The 13,266-nt window shown below is 35.5% G+C and overlaps 1 protein-coding gene across 1 annotated transcript in view; it reads right to left on the bottom strand.

Moving 5' to 3' along the window:
* The window catches only part of LOC140157344 (5'-3' exoribonuclease 1-like), a 59,959-nt gene that overhangs the window by 12,457 nt on the left and 34,236 nt on the right, over positions 1–13,266 (bottom strand). The window contains exons 22-28 of the mRNA XM_072180505.1: positions 12,408–12,495; positions 9,695–9,895; positions 8,311–8,426; positions 3,661–3,819; positions 2,895–3,108; positions 2,179–2,241; positions 595–727 (exon numbers count right to left, since the gene is read on the bottom strand). Coding sequence (XP_072036606.1) covers positions 595–727; positions 2,179–2,241; positions 2,895–3,108; positions 3,661–3,819; positions 8,311–8,426; positions 9,695–9,895; positions 12,408–12,495 — 974 coding nt within the window. The remainder of the gene's footprint in view (positions 1–594; positions 728–2,178; positions 2,242–2,894; positions 3,109–3,660; positions 3,820–8,310; positions 8,427–9,694; positions 9,896–12,407; positions 12,496–13,266) is intronic.

The raw sequence follows: 13,266 nt of genomic DNA on the forward strand, positions 1-13,266 counted from the left end.
ATATTGTACATTTGCTGCAATTCACTTAATATTTTTTCCATTATTTGTGGGCTTTTTGTTTGTTTTTCCCTCATGGATAAGTATAGACGTACACAATAAAAAAAATCTTTTTGCTTCTGTGTTTACAACATTACATAGTGGGTCGGCAGGTTTTTTAAGGTTGGTGAGATTACGGCAAACAAACATTTTTTTAACACCCTACTGATTAATTTGAAAAATTCACTAATTGCACATTTCATAATAATAATGTGTATTGTGTAATTTGCTTCATATGTGTTCTAGAATGTCTGTCATTCTTTCATTCCCAGTGGTACTGTGTAAACCGTCTGTGACATTAATTTGCATTGAATTGAACTGAACTTAATTGTACTCAACTTCAATAAAACTTTAAGCTGTGCTGAACTCAATTGTAGTCACCTTACACTGCTGTACATAAATTCCCAGGGGCACTGTGTACAGTCTGTGTGACATTGACTGAATTTAATTGAACTGAATTGTAGTCAATTTACTCTGCTGTACAACTACGACAACTATGTGACATTCAATGAATTGAATTGAATTGAATTGAACTGAATTGAATAGTAGTGAACTTACTCTGCTGTACACCAATGACAATTCCTTTCATTCCCAGCGGCACTGTGTAACCATCTCTTACATTGACGACACGGTCAAATAACTGGTAATCTGCCTCTGGATCCGGGATTAAGTTGCCTAGGTGATCTAAAGGCTGCAAAATGAAGACAAAAAAAAACATTAACCAGGGGCTGAAATCATGATTGGGAAAGTAGGTCTGGTGATGCCACCACTAAAAAAAATGTTCCCATCAACTTGAATTTTACTTATTTTTATATCAGACACTAAAGCTCCTAATAATTGACAAAAATCTTGTCTGTATGAGAACATTGGATACATGACATGGCTTTGAATAACTGCAGTGCCAATGTGTTGGGCACTTGGGCAAGGTGCTTTACCTCAATTGCCTCACTCCACCAATTGTAATGGGGAGCTGTTAGGGGATAATTACAATCTATGTGCTGATAGGAGCTACTTGCACACCCTTGTAGAAGCGAACTGATTCTGATGTCTCAGTAGCAGTGGAATAAATTGTTGTAAGTTTGCTGGTACCTGACCACAGTAAAGTGAATGTTAATGCTCTGTGTACCAGGGTTTTCTTTAAGCATTTTGCTGAAGGGGTATTTTCAAATTTTTTTGACCCTTTCAATTGTGAATTTTTCCTCTGAAGGAGTCAAAAACATTGTCCAAGGGGTATTTTTATAATATTATTTTTGAAAGACATTTTTAACAATATGTTTGTTTTTGGAGCCATGGGCGTAGATCCGGGGGGTGCATATTTTGCCAGGGGGATGGTCCATACAATCATCCCCCTCAATGTTGACGCCTGTATGTGGGTTTCTGACCAAATTAACCTCATATTTGGTCATTTTAGCCCCAAAAGTGCACATTTTTGCGCGCTTAGCACGAATTTATTCCAAGTGGCCATTTGTTTATCAACTACGCAGGGTGATGTTCCCCCCTCAGAACTTGGAAAATTTGGCAAAATGAAGACCTAATTGAAGCGATTTGGTGGACCATTTTGGCACTAATACTGTGTAAAATTTAAGTTGAAAAGCCGAAAATTGTGAAATGACGGTCCATGAAGCCTTCCTTTGTCACATTTTCCATATTAGGCTTATAAATTGTGTTAAAAATAGGGCCTAAATTGGCAAATGTGGAAAGCAGAAGCGAAAATGGTCACTTGTTTATCCACTACGCATGGAGGTGTCTGAGGGGGATGTTCACCCCTGAGAGGGAAAATTTTGCAAAATTAAAGTCCAATTGAAGACATTTGGTGCATCATTTAAATAGAAAAAAGGACCCGAACCCAATTTGCAAGATTTCAAACTGACACATTTTAGAGACTCGCAATCACTAAAACATGCATGGATTAATGCTGACAAAATGTGATGGGCCCTACATATCGGGAGTAGGTCCTAAATGCAATCAATAAGGTACACTACCCATGAGCTGCGCTATATTCCATAAGTATGCACCATTCTCAAAATAATAATTGCACCTACAAACATGTTTATTTATTTTATTTATGGCTTCTGACCAATCTGACTTTAGGTCACTTTCATTGGCATGTCAGGTAACCTACACAGGCCATTAAATACTTACCCTATATAAAAGATGTGGACGGATGAACATCTTCATTTTCCTGACACTTTTCTTTTTGCCTTCCTGTAAAAAAGAATGTTAAAAATTTTTTAAGTATTATAATTCAATGTTATTTCTATAGTATGTTAAAAGGGAGGGCATTTGTGATTTCATTAATTAATTGTTATATTGTTGCCTAAACCCAACACACCAACCATATAAGCCAAAATATTAAATCCATTGTTTTTGTCCCATGTGACAGATGCAGTAACATTTTGTCAGCAGCATTTCTTTCCTAATTTGATGTCTGTACCTTTCTGTATCTGCAATTTTGGGGAGCAAAGACATCCACAACGATAATGCTGGGCCCCAATTTCTATCCTGACTCAAACAAAACGCTAAGGTATGTACGCACAACATAGACCTGGTCTATCTATATGGAGATTAGTCATACCTTAGTCTATATTATTGTAGATCATGTAGAGTAAATACATGTAGATTAATATTAGATGGCTGCAGTTTATCTTTTGGACTTTGCTAGGAGTAAAGGACGAAAAGAAAAGAGAAAAATGATCCCTCCATAAGTCTAACCTCCATAGTTAGCCCAGGTCTAACATCAGACCTGTCCAACTTGTTTTGTGCATATGGACCCAAGACATTAATTCATTTGGAACAAGATGCACCTAGTGTAAACAAAAAATCTGGTCAATCCATTTAATAGTCTTATCAATGCTTACCGCCATTGCAACAAGGTCTTCCTCAATCAGCTTCACTGCTGTCTCACTCATATTCTTCTGTCCACACTGCACCTTTCCAACCTTGCTACAATCCAAGGCTTTGAGCCAGTCTTGAAGATCTTTTATCCTCTGAGGATCATCAACAAATACGTCTGCTTCATAGTAGGTTTCCTCCTTCACATGCCGACTCAAGAATTCAAACAAATCTGGAAACCTGGTGAAAATGGAAGAAAATACATTTAATACAGTTGAAGAAGTTAGGAAGTTAAGTCTTGGTCCATTTGACAATTAAGACAGCAACTTTGTCATAAAACCTGGTTTGTATCACAATCATTTAGTTTCATATTTCGCCCCTATAGAGGGTATTCAATACGACGTCACTCATGACAGAGTCATCCTCATTTAAATAAAATTCTGTCAATAAAACAGGTGATAGGTATGAATTGTTGTGGAATCGATCTAGATACCTGTCCCTCTGTCATCCTAAGTTAGAACTTTCCTCCAACATGGCTGCCATTTCAACTGTTTCTGGGTGGTTTATTGCATACACTTTATATTTGTTTTTAAAAAGACTACAGCTGTAAATTGCATTTGTAAATTAAATAATTTAGAAAAATACCAGAATTTTCATAAACCTGAGGTGAAATTTTAACCAGTAACTCATTCAGCTAATCTGATGAGCTGTTCTCATCTGCAAACAAAATCCTTTTCAAAATTCCTTTTTAAAATTTTTTTCAAATATTTTCAATTTGAAGTATTTCCTTACTTTTGCATATACTCCCTCAATGTATCCTCCAGCTTGTTAGAATATAGCCACCCATTGTCAGCTTTCTTGGTATAGCCTGGGATCTCTTGGTTTGCCTTGTTAAATTTCAGATTGAGACCAATTGGTATGCGATTCCCCACTTTAGCTGCATAGATGGAACTGAGGGCAAAAACAAGAGAGCAAGACACTTATGTTAGAATCCCAAATCTAGACTAATCTGGGCTGCAAATTAGACAAGAATTCGACAAATTCTCCGAAACTTGGTTTGCGGGAATCAAAATCTCCTCAAATCATGCGTATTCCACATGCAGTAAGTTACTAGATTTCACACCTAGTTTGTGAGAATTAATTTTGAGTCAATAAAAGTGCACCCCTGAATCACTGTCTTCCTCGTTTACACACAGCTTGTGCATCTTGATTTCCATTTTTTTTAGTTCAATGCAATGTCACTTTTTAACACAACAACTTACTTTGTGTGATCTTGCTGTTATGGTAAATCATGGATATTAATTGTTTCACAAAATTTGTTGCATACACTTCTAGATATACATTGTAATCACCGCTGATAAACAATGTTCTGGAAACAGTAAGTTGCATGCACCTGCGAGAAGCGAAAATCCTATACCTTTTTTTCATTTCTTTGTATTACCATTTTCCTTTCCATATGTGGTGTGATCAAGCAAAATCAGTCTGAAGGCGGGCATATTCAATTTTCAGTTTGTTATAGGATTGCAAGAAGTATTTGCAAAGCTACATTTTGCAGAAAACCCCATAGAAATTGGACAACCAGTTCAAAAGATATGAGCAGTTAAAGAGTTTTCAAATCAATATAAAAAAAATTGAAATTTTTCCTTTGTTTGACTATAAATATGTGCACTAGGTAACACTACACATGGCAATATAGCCTTAAGGGATGGGGTATGAACGTTTGCACAGTATTTATTGTGGGACATTAGAGCACATCAGACATATCGAATTGCATGTTGAATACGAAGAATGTCCTTCTGATATCAAATAATTTTGATTTTTGAAATTAGCAATGTAATACACATTTTATGGCAAATCATTAAAATTGATATTTTTGATATTTAACAGTACTTGAAGTAAACTTTATAAATCTGATGATTTATACTTAAAGTGTATGTAGGTGGGATGAAAAGCTGACGATCAATTGAAAATTTTGACCTTTCGTATTGAAGATATGGATTTTTTTCCCAAAAACACCCAAAAAAATTAGGTCTTTTTGGGAAAAAAGTCCATATCTTCAAAATTTTCAATTGATTGTCGGCTTTTCCTCCCAGCTACATACAATTTAAGAATATATCATTAGATTTATAAAATTTATTTCGAGGACTGTTATATATCAAAAATTTGAAAAATATCAAATTTTAATAATTTGTCATAAAATTTGTATTATATCGTGAATTTCAAAAATGAAAATTATTTGATATCAGAAAGATATGCTTCGTATTCAGAATGCAATTCGATATGTCTGAGGTGCTCTCATGTCCCACAAAAAATACTGTCGAAACGCCATAAACGCTCATTCTAGATCCCTTAAAGAATTTGGACTCAACTTTTCATTGTTAATTTCTAATCAATCTGAGGGTTTGCCTGAAGAAATAGGACAGTATGATGATAGCATGAGCAGGGCTGGTTGCAAAATTCCACAGCCATTTCCAGACTGTAGTCAAGTCATAACTGAATTATAAGTGAAATGTGTATTACATTTTGACAAGAATTGGACGTAGATTAGATTGTCTGCTGCATTTGACAATCACACCAAATGAGACCAAAAATGATAAAAACAAACCATGGTAACAATGACAATAACAATTATGATGATGCTGACAACAACAACAACAACAACAACAACAACAACAACAACAACAACAACACAGTAAATAAATTACATTCTATAATAACATGTCAGTTAATTGTAAATATTTTTGTGTGATGTTACATAAAATGTTTTCATGCATGTTATTTGACCAACTGGTCAACAAGATGTTTATATGGAAGTTTAGTAATAGTAATCAAATTGTTACTGCATTTACTTAAGCAAATGTCTGGTGAAGAAAACAGTTGAATATGAATAAATATGGGTGTGGTTTAGCATGCACCTGCTAAATTTGTTTGTTTTCTGGAACTTTCCTGGAATCTATTACAGAGAATTAGAGGATACCGCAGTGGCGTAGCATCATAGGGGCAATCGATTGCAAAATTTAGAAAATCCCATAGGAAAATTGCCAAAAAATGGGTTGTGCCCCCCAATCAGGCCCGGTGCCCCTCAATCATGGTCGGTGCCCCCAATCAGATGACCCACGCTACGCCACTGGGATACCGGTACTGGGATATACCGTGTATAGTGCATCATGTCATCACAGCGTGATAACGAATCATATGCAAAATGCGTAATATGCGTATGTAAAAGAACCCTGCACAAATTTCTAAACAAATTTGTGATGGATTCATTAATTTAAGATGACACTGTCATCTTAAATGAATGAATGAATCCATCACAAATTTGTTTAGAAATTTGTGCTAAGTATGACAGGGAAATCCTCCTAACTAATTTCCTTTCGGAAAAAATAGTATTTAATGATTAAGATAATATCAAAATGAACAAGAATGAGAATAAAAGATAAGAAATTTTGTTTTTAATAACCTCCATCATGCCATAAAAGGTTTGCAGGTCCACTACTCAAAATATTTGACCCTATCTTCTTTGACACGGCAGAGGTTACATGACAAGTAAGTTATGAACTTTTTATATGTACATATATTTATGTTTTTGCTCCTTATTTCTCCTTTTCATTATTGGTGACATTGGTGTGACTGGATCAGATCATATCATATATTACATATAGCCAAGAGGTGGATGCAGAGTAGAGTAGTACACAGGTCACAGATTCAGTCCATGTAAGCAATTGAGTCCAAAGTTCTCTGGATCTACGGTGACCACATGACATCTGCATCTACCTCCTAGTTAATTAATCCTTGTAACTGGGTTTAGAAATGGAAGGAAATGGAATGGTAACGTGTGTTTATAAATATAACTGTTAGTGAAATATTATATGTCTCTGCTTTATAAATATCATTTTGCTGAAAGAAAATTGTTGAATTAAAATGATCATTAAATGTTTGCATGCATGGTATTCGACCAACTGGTCAACAAGTTATTATACAAGTTATTAGTAAAAGTTGCAACTGGAGACAGCAGTAAATCTGTGAAGAAATTGGTTGGATATAAAGAACAGGATTTTTAGAAATTGTTATGTAAGAAACTGAAGCGAAATCATTAAGACAGGGAATAAACTTTCAAGCATTGTTTTCCTTGCTTGTAGATTTTGTGATTGGGTAGATAGAATTAGAGACCTTCAATTCTCTAGACTGACCTGCACTTCAATACCCAAAGCAGGGGTAGGAAGCATATTTCAATCATTTTACAGTATCATCTAAGATATTGAAAGAAATGACTGGCCTTGCAGCCTTTTGTTTCAGATAGTGATTCAATTAACAAAAACCTAACATTTTTTAACAACGATTTTGTATTAATTTCATCTCTTAGTGATTGGTTTTGATCAATACACCAGCTGGGTACTGCCCAGATGTATATGGAAAGCATGTTGCTGTTGATATTCAGGGGAAACAAGTCTAATGTCAAAAGTTTTTTGGTACAATTACCGAACTGAGTACAACTTGCTAGACTTGAGTTCAGTCTATGTTTACAGAGTCTTGTAATGAGATTAGTAGAGTTGCACCCTATTCAGTAATCGGTCCTTTTTACATGAGTTATTTGTCCTTCAAAAATGCAACATTTTTAATGCAAACTGAATGGATCTTGAACTCTTCAGAACCTTTTAGCCAACTCAATCTCAACAGTAGCAACATAAACTTATTTCCCTTGATTGTGTCACATATCATAATTTAATCAACAATACATTCTTATTATTAACACAGACAAATAGAATAAATACTTCCTTAAAAACAAATCATGCAGTGAGTAGAACTTGATGAAAACTGGAATCATTTACTTGAAAAAGAACAGGATATACTTACTCCTCTTTACCCTTGGCAACCTTTGTGACTTTAGGGGGAGACTTGCAGCTAGATATAGAGGGGACAAATAACATGCAAGGCTCTCACATCAAAATACAAACTAGTTATTCTATGTATTATGATATTATAAAACACTGCAAAACACTACAATAACATACCATATTCTCTGCAATTAACACCCCCCTCTGAAATGTCCCACCATTTTTCTCAACCAAACTGTTCCATCAATGCTGAAAATACTATACAGTACCCATACTTTCGAACATGTGATCGGCGATTTCACAATATCCATGTGTGCGTCCACTGTTATTGAGTGTGTTTACAGTATTTGTACAAAGTCTGTATTGTTTGTGGAGCACTGCCAGACGTAACATGTGACGAGTGTACTGCATAAATATGTTAGTAAGGTCCTTATTGGCTAATTGAATCCCATTATGAAATACCGGCACCCCATTTATTGAGCAACCCACATAGTATCTTGTGACTCTGGCATGACCGGGTTCTTTTCAAGCGATAAACAGAGCAATGAAATCGGCAAGAGCGAAAGCAACTTACCGCGAACTGCACATCTATAAATATATAACTTACTCTTCTTTGTTGCCTCTTTCCATAAAGACTGTTCCTGTGATACGTGATACCAGAAGGGATGACACACCTAATCTCTTTGCTAACTGGTAGCCAGGGAAGTATTGAGTCTCATATTGCTGGGGGGAAAATTGAAAAAATATTAATAGAATAATATTGCAGAGAGAGATGGAGAAAGAATCATATCAAAGAATCCAAGCATGCTTGATACTCTTAGAAAACTGACTTTGCATTTTTTTCTACAACCATTGTAGTATTGTATATTTATTAACAAATCACATAGCAGCCAACGGCTGACTTGCATGACATTTACATTAAAAATAGCATTATGAAAAATATATATATTATAATTAAAACACTCAAACCTTTAAAACATGAAAATAAATAAGAACACATTAGAATTGCACTTGACTGGATTTGGAACAATATCGAAAAATGACTGGCAAGAAAAAAAAAACTACATTGCTTTTAGGATGTTGGTGAGAAATGGTAGGGGACTATTCTGAAATCCTACATCTAAAAGAGTCAAATTTTGGTTGTCTTCTGAGAGTCATGTGGGATTGATACTTACTAGGTGGAAACCAGGGTGAGAACCTCACAGTCATGCTTGCTTTCAGGGGAAATTCCTTGCAGATGTTTTGTCTCCTCTCAGACAACAAATGAAGTTCAAGGGTAGCTAAGGAATCTGCATAGGTAGTATACTTTCTACCAAGGATGTATTTGCAAACACGTCTCTAAATTTTCTCAAGCTGGGCCACGTGATTATGAGTAAGACCAGAATGCCAAAGTGGGGCGGCATACTCTAAAACAGGGCGGATGTACCCCTTGTACACCAATAACAACTCCTCAGGTGAGAGAGATGCTTCCTTCAGTTTGCGGAGTATGAAGAGTTTACGATTGGCCTTCGCATACATGGAATCAACTTGTTCATCCCAACATAAATTGTTTTGGATCATAACACCCAGGAGTTTAACCTTCTCAAAAACCATTTCTTCTCATTTGAAAATTCAACTTTTGATGTATTTGAACTTTTTTAAACTTTGTATAATTTCTCCATGTGCGTGATTCTTTATAATGCTTCCAATACAAGTATTGAATCATATCATATCAGTGCTCGTAATAAGACAAACTCAAATTTGATATTGTAAAATTTTGATGTTAAACTGGTCTACATTTTGTGACACTTTTGTAAGACTTCAGACTCACAACAAGTAATGCCATGGATTGATGTTAGCATTGGGTCAGTCTTGCTGACTTAGTGACAAAGCGTAACAGCATACATATTTATTTTATTAACTATCTATTTGACTTCTACCAATAATTCTTGCCAACAGCAATTAACTTATAATTCACCCAATTCTTATTCAATACTGATTCTACCACTTACATCCATCTTTTTCTTGATATGGTCAAAGGTCGGCTCATACGGTATGGTGAAGAGCACTCTTACACGACCATCCTCTACCTCAATGACCTTCCCTTCGCATCCATAGTTTGGTGTGCCAAGCATGAAGCATTCACAGTCTTTAGGAAAGATCTCTTCTAATGTCTTGAACTGCTTGAAGGTAGAATCATGCACAGCTATGTCCTGTAAAGTAACAAAGAAATAACTTGATTTTACCATCTGAAGAGCTTTGTTGCAAAACCCCTTACATTCACTTGAGCAATTTTGAGAAAACATCAAAAAATCATCAAAAAAATTACTGATATATGGAGGTTTGCAACATCCCGCCAAAAACTGCTTTTGTTGAAAACCCCTTATATCAGTGATTTTTTTGATGATTTTTTGATGTGTTCTCAAAATTGCTCAAGTAGATGTAAGGGGTTTTGAAACAAAGCTCTTCATTTGATCCTTGTATAGTTTCATGTACACAAATACAGGTGATTTCTTGGTTGGATTCTGTCCATTCATTTACATAAACTTCCAAGTACCCTAGTTGCATGTAGTACTGCTGGTTTATGGCCCAGCAAAGACAGTTAGTAACAAGCCAAGACAAGATTGATTGAAAAAGCACTCAAAGTTTTGGATGCTGTTTCCATTCACTAACAAGTAGACCGCCTAACGTATCGTACGCTATTTTGTGCGGTTTGTATTGCAAGGAGATCACTGGCTTGTGCAACGTTATTTTGTGTGGTTTGCATAATTCATTGACCTACAATTTACTCATAGACTAATTTGCAGTCGTTTATAATTTTCTCCAGCCAGGGTCAACAGGATTGTTACTGTTTTTTTTGTTTTTTTAAAGGAATTTTTATTCTATAATGATAACGACAAAATGCCATTAATATAAAGGATACTAAATTGATTGCAAAAATGATACCCCCTTTGCCCCCCCAATTTAACATTGCAATTTAACATTGCATGTATGGCCTATAACGTTGTGTGAGAGCAAGGTTTTTGGCATTCGGGGAGACCAAAATGTACAGAATATGGGGTCATTGGTTGAGAGAGTAGATCCGTTTGGATCTAAATTATAAGGGGGGGGGGGCATTGGGTGAGAATGACTTTTTAATGGTGTCTTTGTGTGAGAGCCTAAAGAAGCCTCAAAAATTGAATTTATAGTTCTAAATGACTTCAAATGGCTTTGTCATTTCAAAGTCTTTGGGTGATAGATCTAAAGGAAATATATGGGGTCTTTGGTTTACACAGCATGTACTGGTAATGGGGTCTTTTGGTGACAGCGATGGTGAAAAAGGGGGTCTTAACAGCCCTACACATACGCGTCACCTTCACAGTGGGAGTGCCCTCTCCCCCCTCGGATTTCAGCATCTCACATCAAAGCTCCCATTGTATTGTATTTTTAAGCTCCCATTGTATTGTATTTTATTGTATAATGATAATGACACAAAGGATACTAAATTGATTGAAAAAATGATACCCCTTGCCCCCCCCCCCCAATTTGCCATTGCATGTATAACATTCTATGTTCATCAACTGTGACAATTTCGAATTGAAGGCAACCCAAAAATCTAGATTTTTATCAATTTTAATGGCCATTTAATCTAATGATATTAGTTTTATGAGTGTAGATTAGTGGCTAGACATGGGATTGATGGCATCATATCCCACAATGCAAATTGATTTAAGTGTCCTTCTGAGTGTAGGTGGTGATTGCATTTGGCAAAATATCATTAAAACTCCCACTGCATGATGGGTAGGTGTATTATATATTACAATTTCCCCAACATATTTGAATGGCCTAATTGATTGTATTTTATAGCTCTCATTTTATTTACTCACAGTATATTAGTCAAAGACATAACATAAGGTGCTAATAACAGAGTGTGTACTCAATTGAAAAATCAGGAACAATTATATACAGTGTTTCTAAATCAATGGTATAGTTTTACAGTTTCTCTCTACTAAAAGAAACTTTACCCATTAAAACCAATTAACAAACATAACATCAAAAGTAAAACATAATCCGATATAATTTTTCTGTTGAACAAACTTTAACAAAAACGTCACACGATGATACCAACTCTATTACATTTATTCCTGTTTATAAATAATAGCGACTACAAACACAATTATTGAGAAATAATTTTTTACAATGAAGGAAGGACGGACTGACTGACTAAAGGACGGATCTTCAGACGGAAGCGTTCTTATAATCTTTACTCTATTTCATAGCGTACGATAATAAATGATTATGTCGCTTGAAAGTTATCTGCCACCACTTTGACATGGTTTTGAAATCTTTTGGTCACCATGTATTAGATTCCAGGCAATTTTAGATTTGTGGGAAAAATAGACAGAATCAAACCCTGACTATTTCCAAAGCTAGTGTGGAGTTAATGAGCCCATAAATGATACATCTACTCCCAATCAGTTAGAAACAACTGCTCCTATATTTAATCCTCCGATAGAACATGTACATTTGAAAGCAACAAGTGCGTCCCACAAGCGTATGATGACGAAAACTACGAACAACTCGAAAAAATTAAACCAATCATGATACGCAATGTTGCTACTAAGCAGCCAGTTACTATTAAAGATAGGAGCTTCTGCGCAGTATGCACATACATTGACACAACGCCAGGAGAGTATACCGGTGTCAGAATTAAATATCGGAACAGTGATAATTATTGAACCTTACCTTGACTGTCATGTGATGGGCATAAGTAACAGGATTGGAACTCCATTGTTTCTCTAATGTAATCACACTGTTATGTCCACAGGTATACCTGTAACATACAAAAGAAGAATGTCTAGCACATATGCAACATCTTGCTTATGTTTTCAACTTCACTTTCTACAATTAACAAAACTTTGAGCTTTGGAGGTTTACAACCTTTGTTTACATTTACAAACAAAAATAGAAGTGCTGTAAGTGGTCATTCTGTTGCAGTACTCTATTGAAACAAATTAAACTGATTAGCATGTTCAACCACTTCTACATTCATATACAAATCAGCATGTAAGATGGTAATCAAATTCCTTTTCTAAAATATCATTCACATGTTTTGTTGCTAAAAGCACTTTGATCAGGGGCAAATTAACAGTCCAGCCACTTTTTACCTCACAGTCCTTTTGCTGTATACCGGGTAGATCCCATAAAATATTCAATCATGCAATTTCGCTGGTCGCACTACAGGATCACATACGGAAAGTGAATCTCACAGAGCGTACGCCAACGCTCTGCAGGGTCTATTGTTCTATTGTTTCCGATTAGAGCGCTGACATATTGGAAAATGTTGCCAATCAATATTCATGAGAGTGTACATTCAACGTCCAGTTTGCTAAATTGGGTGAGTTGTGTTTGGTAGGTGTGAAATAAATCTGACTGGGCGTTTTAATTACGTAACGAATAAAGGCATTGACATCGTCGAATGGCTGCCCAGTGCTGTTATCTGTTTAGTTATTATATAGGCCTAATAATTATTATTAAATGTATTCATCATTCCTTTCTTTTCCCTTCTCTGTACTTATTCTTTCCTAGGCCTACACTTTATCAC

Source organism: Amphiura filiformis, chromosome 7 (assembly GCF_039555335.1).
Source record: "Amphiura filiformis chromosome 7, Afil_fr2py, whole genome shotgun sequence".
In the NCBI taxonomy this organism is placed as follows: domain Eukaryota; kingdom Metazoa; phylum Echinodermata; class Ophiuroidea; order Amphilepidida; family Amphiuridae; genus Amphiura; species Amphiura filiformis.